Genomic DNA, 9606 nt, shown 5'->3' on the forward strand with positions numbered 1-9606 from the left:
AACATTAAAACGTGTGTTAAACATTAATAATATTAATGTGTTAGAGTAATTTAACACGGTCAAGGGCAATTATGCAGGTGGTACTTTATTTTTTTAATCATTTTACTGATAATACCTACTTTTACTTAAAGAGGATTCCGGATGGAGGCCGTAAAATCGAGTGTTTTCACCCTACCTACTATTGCTACTTTTACTTTTAGTAAACGTCTCTGAATACTTGTTCAACCTCTGAGTAGGGCTTCTTATGAGGGAAGCTGTGGTGGAAGTACCAATGGAGAGGAGAGATATATTTGCACACCACAGCAGTGAGTGAAGCTCCATACAGGTGGGCGGCCAAAGGACTTTTCTTCTGGAGGGGAAATGGACGAAAGGTGGTGAGAGACGAACTCTCGTCCTGCGGAAGATCTCGCGTTAGCTGTAGTTGTGGTTACCAGGGGAACGCGAGCCTGAGAAGTTGCCGCTGACTGCTTATCGTGATGAACGCCGGAGAAACAGCATTGCTTTTGTAATTCACAGGTATATACACATGCGTGCAACAGCTTCGCGTACGAAGGAAGTAATGTAGAGTCATATCGACGCGTTTGGCATTAGCGTCCATTCACCCCAAAGGTTGGTACCTTAGTTAGCCAGCTAACGTTAGCGTGCTAATGCTATCGTAGCTAACAAACAAACTGTTGTTGCATGCTGCTCCTAATTTCTAACCTAACACCAACTTTACCAACTCTGTCGACCCCAGCTCGGTCTTACTAATTAGTGTGGCAGCTTTAACCCTCGCTGGCTGAGTAAAGACTGGCTTTACGCGGCTGTATTTCCTACAATAGAGTTAAAAATAGCTCACGTTACGGGTCAATATGGGTTTACTACGTTTACTTTCGCCTGCGGGTGAAGCCATTGATGGTTCGCGCTAAAAAAATCAATAACGTTAGTGAGTGAATGTTTGAGTAGCTACAAAGCAAGGACACTAGCTACAGCTGTCTATCAGTCACTGGATGTATGATAATGTAAACCCCTCGGCTGTGCAGTGCGTCGTCTCACACACAGGGAAATACAGAGACAGTTGTGTATTGTGACTTTAACATTACTCTCATTTCTACACAGGCACGTTTGTCAGAGGAACCAGTAAGTAATATTCTGCAAAATGCCGTCACCACAAGTCCTCCAGCCGGTGCTTAAGATGAAGGTGGACGAGCTCTTTCTCAACTGGCTGAGTGATCCTGCCACACAGTCACTACTCAAAGATTACCTTGACCTAATCAAAAGTGGACAACACATTGATCTGAGCAGTGGGGATGCCCAGGACAAGAGGTCGTTGACCTTCAATGAGAACAACAATGTGGCATCCCAGAGGAACCTGGCGGAGAAGAAGCCCACTCCCCTCAGTACCCCCTCCAGCCCCCCCTCCACCAGTACCCTGCCCTCTGGCAGCAGCAGCAATACCAGAGTGACCGGACCCAACGGCAGAGTGCTACGGAGGTCTGTCAGCACAAAAAAGGTGAATTATCTAATGAAACAGTAAATTGAGAGGCTGAACAATATTTAAATGCTTTGTCATCACATTTCTTTATACATGTAGCTCCTCACTTAGCGCCGTCATTCGTGAAACCTCGTATCCAAACTGTTATGAAACTGTCTTACAGGTTAGAACAAGTTTGTTTAGGTATCACTTCACAGGCCTCTCATCTAAGCTTGCCATGAATAACATGAAAACAAGGCGCGTCCTGCAATTTCAGCTTTCTTTCTGGAGCCACCTGAGGTACCCGTGACTTAAGGGTGTGTTGTAAAGTCATAGTGTCAGTGAGCTCAGTTTCTGTCTGGCAGCAGCTGTTTGCATTAAAATCTAAGGTGCAGATAGAGTTGGGTGATCATTATTTTGCAATGTATGTTGAATATAATAGAAACCCAGATCCACATCCATCACATACAATTAAATGGTTACATTGTGTTTTAGTTGACTGTACACTCGGTTACCAGTTTATCCAGTACACCTGAACAATGAGATGATCAATTGAATGGAAGAATGTAAACTTGCCTGTTAACTTCACCTACACTAAGGACACAAATGAGACAGTTTGCTGAAAACATTTCACAGTTAACGATAACATTTAAACCTACAAGGCTGCACTTGCAATCTTGTATTAATAGGCCTTTTTCAATGAAGATATTTAACATAGAGAAAGCCCAAGTGTAAGTAATAAACGTAATGATGGCTGAATTCTATTTAGCCTCCTCATTTTTAGGCTCACACTGTAATGATGGGGCGCATTAATGTTTATTAGTCACACCTTTACTTTTCCTATTATGACAGGTCAAAATGAAAGTCCTTGTGTTGATGTAAATTCTTCAAAATCGAAATCTAACAAGTGTAACCTGCCCCAGCAGTATAGCTTAAAGTTACACCTCATCACACATAGCATAGATATCCAGTTGTAGATGGTTGCTGAGTTTATGGCTGATCTTTTTACTGTAACCTCCAGATTGTAGGATTTCCATGTGATTAAGGCATCTCTCATATTGGTAGCAACAATAATCGCTGTGTTTTGTTTTGTTTTTTTACACCAAAGCCACTAGAATTCCCCAAAGTTGGCAATTTTTAAAATCCAGGACAGAGGGGCTTTAATAAATGTATTTAATCCACCCTGACTGTTATAGATTTAAATTTCTCAAGCTTGGCCCTAATGTATCCTCTGGGATCTTTATTTTCCCAGGCTGGCCACAAGAGGCTGCTGGGTAGCCTATGGGATCAAAGGCATTAGAGGACTGTCCACTCTGGTCTATCATAGTGGAGCCTCCATGTCTGTACGCATATGTAGTGATTATTAGTCAAATACTTTCCAAATGTTCAGGCCTCACCCACGAATTAGTGTGGTATGAGAGGTGGGAGTGTCTGAACCTAGCCTATCCCCGGCTACTGCTTTCAGCCTTTGTGTTGCATGTCTCATTCTGCTGTTACTGGTGTCTCCAGAGGTAAATATGATGTTTGCTTTAGGCTGCTTATAGATTATAGAAGGAAATCCAGCCCCACAAAGCAGTTAAAAGGAAGGACTCCTCCTCTGTTGAGACGATAAGTTGTGAACATTGTGAGTGACAGTGAGACAGCCAGACAGCTGGGAGCACGTGCTCCTACATACTCCGCCTTCTACATGAGGTTGACATGCTAAAGACAGACATGAGGAGGCATTCAAGTGGTCAGTGGTGCGACATCTGTTCTCTCTCTGACTGAAACACCAGTGCTGGAGAGCTAGACCTATTGACTCTTATTGTGTTATGCATAAAGCTATGCCAAGCCTGCATGGCCCTAGAAGTTACCACAAATCAGTATGAGCCTGATCCAGAATTTCATTTCAAACATTACTACTACCAAGAGTCTAAAGTTAGAGAGCACCAGTTCACTTAACTTGCATAATACAATTTTCATTTCATGTACACAAAAATTTGCATTTTCCCGTAAAGCAGAATTTTAACCAACTAGGAAAATGGAAGTAAAGGCTAATTAAAAAGTCAATCATACTTTCTTTTCCATTCTTGTCAGAAAAATATAGCTAATTAAAACACAGCAAAATTGAACAGATTACAGTTGTTGATCTCCTGTACTCCAGAATATCCCAGGTCTAGGTGAAAATACAAACACAGTCTCACCACAGCCTTCTGGTAACCTGAGAAATGATTCATTGCTTAAACAGCCTGAACAAAGGAGGAAGAGGATGCAAAAAAGAAAAGCTTTGTGGCAGCATGCTGGTCTTCTTTATGGCTTTCAGATTGAGAGTGTTTTTCACAGGAGTGATACGTTAGCTTTGAATCTCTACTAAGAGCTTTCTCTCTTGTGGTCTTGTTTGTACAGTAAGACAGATTTTAAATGTTTGATTTTCACATCAATGTCTCCTTCCTCCTGACCTTTGGCCCCCCAACGCCACCGTCCCACCCCAGAATAATATAAAGCAACTGCTGGACAGTTTGTGTATTCTGCTGTGATTTGTCATGGCATGTGGTCACACTGTGTCACTCAATATTAAAGGGATTGTCAGGTTGAATCAAGTAATACTTCTATTTTAAGACAACAAAATGAATTCCTGCATACAGATGCATTCTTCAGAGGATTACTCAAAAATTCAATTTATGTCACGCTGATGCAGCCTGGAACAGCTGGTCTGACTTTGACATCAGACACTGATATAGATAGCCTTGGTTCCCCTCTGTTGGCATTAGATACCCAGAACTGTGCCAGTGAGATGAGGTGTGGCAGCACATTTATCCTCTGTAATTTACTCTGAAACAACTTCTATTAGATGCTGCTCATTGTCAGAATATGAGGTTGTAGATCTTTTATGGGTTCTATGTAAAGTAAATCTCAGCTCCTCATGAAGGCTCGGCTTCCAGCTCTGCTGTGTAGCTCAATACCTAAAATGTCTTCTGTGTTATGAGTGCATTAGGTCAAATCCACACCAACGCTCAGTAGTTTAGTAAAATGGAACAGGAGAACTAAAGCTACTTAAAGGGTTTTACTTTTTGCTCTGTTCTCAGCGTCTGCATGTAGGATCACAGGTTATTTCTAAAGATGTATTTTTATAACATGCTTGGTTGTGCTCAGCAACATTGAAGCTATTTGAAGCAGGGGTCTAGGGTCACGTTATCAGTTGCCTGACCTGTCAGAGAGAACCAGGTGTTAAACTGTTTCCCACAAGTCCTTTTATTTTAAAGTCTTGGAGACTCGTGAGTGTAAAGTACGGTTGCTAACTTTGTGTTTCGGCTAGGACTCGGCTGGTGTAGTCCTTATGTGAGATGGCAAAAAGGAAGATGAGATGCCCGTCAACCTGTGTATTGTGAGAATATTTCTTGAGCACTATGGCACCCTCTACATTTATCCAACTTGAGTTTGTCTTTTAACTTTCTGAGAACATAGTATGAAGTAATTGTGTGTAAACTCTGTAAGACAATTTTTTTCTGTATACAGACACATAATTTGAATTCTCACACTAGTGAAAACCCTGGAAAAATAATGGTAATGTCACTTTTTCTGTTCTCCAGGTCAGTAAATATTTTTGGGGAATTGCAAAATCATTATAAAGTCAAACTACAGCAATAAATATCATCTGAGCAAACTCAAATAATAATAATAATAATAATAATAATAATAATAATACATAGTAGTTACTGTAGGTGTCGGGGCCCTATGTACTGTAACTCCTTATCTTCTCTGCAGCTTATTTTATTGATTGTTCTGACCCGTTGCTCCGTTTCTGGTGCCATGTAGAATACCCTTCTCGATTTGTCAGCAGACCTCCCTGATTACTGCCCAACATCATTACTCTTATGCAAGCTAGCTGATCTGCTCACATCATGTTCTACTTGTTGGCCTTCCCTGAGCCCACCATGTTGTCAGTCAGTCGTGCCTATTTTTGGCCCACGTTCACACATGTATCCCAAATCCCTGTCTCAGACATTGATTGTGGTGGATTGAGCTGGAGCTTTCTGGATTTCAGTCAGCATCAGTTCTGTGGCCCTGCTGGGAACCCGTTGTGGCTCTGTCATGAGATGGTTTGATTCACCTCTGTAGATTCACTGTGGTGCATCAGTGGTTGTTAGTAACGCAGATACTGAAGCCAGCTGAACATAGTATTTATGGGACACTATGTATGCTAGTATTGACAGTTTGGAGAAGCCCTCTGGGGAGTTTGGATCAGTTCTGCCCCCGCCCTTCTGTGATCTGTTTCTCCCCGCTGTGGTTGCCTGTCTATTCTGCATGTTGTCTCTTGAATATCACAGTTTCAACCGTGAGAATACAGTTACAACCCATTTGCTGAATGCCATTTCGAGCTCAACTAAAATACAAACCTTAAGAACCTGTGAATAGTCACCATCATGACTGCTGGCTAACATCTGGACCTGAATAGTCACTAACTCCAGACAGTGTGTTTGATAATCTCATCTGTTATGTAATGAAGTAAACATGACTGGACACATGTTTCTGTACAAATCCGATTTAGCAGTTTGGAGATTAGACATATTGTGGGGTCAGTCAGAGTCCTCGTGTTTTTCTGTTTGTCACAGTGACCCATTAGAGTGTGTGGACATCGTACTGTCTGACTGATAGTTGCCTCAGAGGATGATGGGCTATGGGCAACCTGCCTGCAACGGCCCTAAGATCATTCAGATGTTGAAATAGCTGGAGCTTGTCTAACCTTAGAAGGGACCAGTTTCATTACGATTCTGTAGAAAGCGTACATTCAGAACTCGTGTGTTTTTGCATCCAGGTTGTTGCTGTTCACACCATGTTTGCCTGTAATTTAAAACACCAGCCGGGCTGTTTCCTCGTATGTAAGCCAACACATCATTATCCCTGCTGCGTTGTGATACCTCTGTTTATGAAACACACTTCAGACTTTGTTCGCTCAGTGTTCCATGCGAGTTGACAGTTTCATCTGATCCAGCAGGTTTTATTTTGGCCTTGGTGCTTTCCATATTTGGTTTAAATTGATAAGCATGAACAAACAGCAGCCAGTGAGGGAAGAAAAACATCATACAAACAGCTTATCAAGTATGTGCAGTGTCCTGTGTGGAGGATAACAGGAACTGGGTTTGAGCAGAAACCAGTGGAAAACGGTGGACTTTGTGATCCTGTCATCTAAAAATACTCTGGGTGTGCTTTCACTTTCTTTTGTAAAAAAAAAACATTAACAAATAAATAAATGAATGTAGTCTACTGATGTGGACATCTCTATAGCATTTCTGTTTAATTCACATTTTCTTTAATAGGCGTATAGGTGTTGGGCTTTCCCCGTGTACAGTCGGGGTATTGAATGCAACCCCAGAGCTGTTGGATCAGCATATTCATGGAGAATTGATGTAATTGCCATCACTCCAGGACAGCAGCAACCGGAAGCGGATGTTTGTTTGAGGACTAAAGATACACCCTTGTTTCTCTAGATCTAGTTTCTTGTATTGCCCAAACAGTGCTTGCCGGTGCTTTTAATAGGCTCAGACTGGTGCGGTCATCATTCTTTGAATTTGACATTTCTCCCCCCCCTCTGTTGCCCATCAACTATAATAAGACGTGGAATGGCTGGCAGCCCAAGCTTGCAAAAGGAAGGCAAAACAAAGACCACCATAAGATTGGACGTAGAAGAGTTGATTATATGTACTTTATGTCTTACTGTTGTGTGTGTATTATTTGGTGATTTGACTCACACTCTTGTTATCTATTACAAATTCATCATAGCTTGGTTGTTGTCTTTCTTTGCCAACGCCTCGTTAAGTTTATTTTGTCTGCCTGCTGTTCTAGTGATTTATACTTTCAGCCGATTTAGCAGAAGTAACAAGTGTCTTTCATTATATTCTATCTCTTATTTTGAATTTTCTCATTAGTTGGTGTACTGTCCAAAGAAGGGGGGTGTCCAGGTTGCATGGCTGCAGAGTACAAGCAAAGGTTCTGTGAAGTATTTGAAAGTGTGGGAGCTTTTCAGAAAGGAAGTAGCTCGTGAACATGAGCAGTGTGTCATCGTGATATTTAGGTGCATCCCTCAATCGGTTTCTGTGGCTGCTGCAAGCTGCAACAACAGGTCTGTCTCTTTACATAACCTTCCATGAGCGCCGAGGAATGCAAACTGGAAAGGGCAGATCTATTGCACATACACCCCTCCCATCCCACACACACTGAGTGACTCCCACACACACACACTCCGTCACTTCTTATCTCCCTAGCAGCTTTGAGGCAAGGGCTCCCTGACCCTGTGCAGTGTGTGTGTGTATGCGCGTGTTATGTGGAGACTGGGGCAGAGCAGCGGGCAGAGCTGAGATTGTGCGAGCAGATCTGGAATGGGAGAGAGAGTCACAGTAGCAGCTGCTCCTTTGCATTAAGAGGCTCTCACTCTGGCAGAGGACAATCACAGGGACACAGACACAGAGGACTTCCACTGCTGCCACTGCCTTTTGCTCACAGTGCGGACCGGTGCAGAGTGATTTGTACGGTCGAGAGGATAACGCTGGATTGAGTGTTGTCTTGTGTATATGTGTTCCCCGTCCTGTCTGGAGCGAGGATGAGGATGAGGGAGCTGTCTCTACGTCAGGACCCTGACCTGAGGAAGGAGTTGGCTCTGCTGGCACGCGGCTGTGACTTTGTGCTGCCCTCTCGGTTCAAGAAGAGGCTCCGAGCCTTCCAACAAGGACAGGCAGGTGTTCGTATGAGTGTTCCTTCTGCCACACAGGCTTGGCTGGCCTGTCAGCCAGTGGGCAGGTCTATTCATGTGGACTGGTGTTCATATCTTGGTATTTAGATGGCATTAGTACAAATCTGCTCTATTAACGTCCACTGTTAAACTGCAGTTATAATCCTCACTGGTACCAGTTATTCTTCACAAAGTGGAACTAAAGGTAATGTTGGTTGCACCTGGGGCAGGTGAGGACAAGTAAGCATTTATCATGTGCTCATATTTAAAACATCAAATAGCTCACACACATTACTGTGCCATATGAAATATGATTGCTGTGCAGTCATATCCACTTTTGTTCGTGAATTACTTTTGCAGTTGTTTGAGGGCCGAGTTATTCTTCATTTGTGCAGAGAGATGTGAGATGTGAGCCTTGGATACTGGATGATGTTTCATCTTGTGTGGTATGTTGTGCTCAGCCGCTTTACTGTCCTCTTTCAGACCACATCATTGTGAATGTGCAAAATGTCATGGGGCTTAGCGGCTGTGCTCAAGAGCTCTGCTAGCGTTTACCGTGAAGCAAGAGTGAAAGAGAGAGAGAGGGGACAGTGTGGGGCAGGGCAACAGGAGATGTTTATGTCCTTTTATAGCCATGGCTGACACCAACACACAGGACAGAGGAGAGCAGAGGATCATCAACATTTATCATTTATCAGGTTAAAATCAGCAGATTACCACTCACAGAATACATCCATTTATTTCATTTCAACAATTTCAGTCAGTGTGGAAACGTGCACATGCAGAAATGGACATAGCTACATTTAGCCCTCTTCATTTTTAAGATTTTGGTCCATGTTGTTAAAGGTTTAATTGTTACAGGCCTGATGGTTTTATGTCAGGTCTAAGAAGAGGTGACAACCTTGGTGTGTTGGGCCTTAGCTGAGGACTGTGTGGGTCTGTTTATGTGATTATTAAAGGCCATAGAGACGGATCCAGTTAGCAAATTCTTGAGTCATGTAAATAGTCTTTGGATATGAGATGGCGATGGAGAGTGAAGCATGCTCTGCTCAAGCTGTTTTTAGTAACTGGCTAATATGTGCAACATAACACATTTGGATTGGATCCCAATGCATTCAGGCTTTTTATGTGTTTGTCCATGAAAATATCTTTATGTATGGTCCCCTCGGCCCCCAATGGAGACTATCAATGCATATGATCTCCTCAGTAGTCAGCTGTGCATACTAGTGTAGAATCAGATTTATCATTACATAAAGATGTTGGCCCAGCCCTACACGATGTCATTATATATATATATATATATATATATTATCAGACTTAAAAGGATATGCTGCTTTCCGTCATGATTATAGAGCTTAACAGCATATGCTGCAAAGTCCTCACAAACAAAGCTATTCATTTGGGTCCTAGGCAGATGCAGTTAAAAGGACACACACACACACACACA

At 42.5% G+C, this 9606-nt stretch overlaps 1 protein-coding gene across 4 annotated transcripts in view; it reads left to right on the forward strand.

Moving 5' to 3' along the window:
* The first annotated feature begins 406 nt into the window (after positions 1–406).
* The window catches only part of ppp2r3b (protein phosphatase 2, regulatory subunit B'', beta), a 20355-nt gene continuing 11155 nt past the window's right edge, over positions 407–9606 (forward strand). Inside the window, exons 1-2 of one of the 4 annotated variants that reach the window (XM_035676340.1) lie at positions 407–609; positions 1099–1492. In XM_035676340.1, the coding sequence (XP_035532233.1) occupies positions 1139–1492 (354 nt within the window). In that variant the 5' untranslated portion in view covers positions 407–609; positions 1099–1138. Of the gene's footprint in view, positions 610–1098; positions 1493–7665; positions 8163–9606 lie in introns of those variants that run through there. The other 3 variants (XM_035676338.1, XM_035676339.1, XM_035676341.1) reach the window with 3 other exon arrangements.

Source organism: Morone saxatilis, unplaced genomic scaffold (genome assembly GCF_004916995.1).
Source record: "Morone saxatilis isolate NCDOM2014 unplaced genomic scaffold, NCSU_SB_2.0 Contig5, whole genome shotgun sequence".
Taxonomy (NCBI): domain Eukaryota; kingdom Metazoa; phylum Chordata; class Actinopteri; family Moronidae; genus Morone; species Morone saxatilis.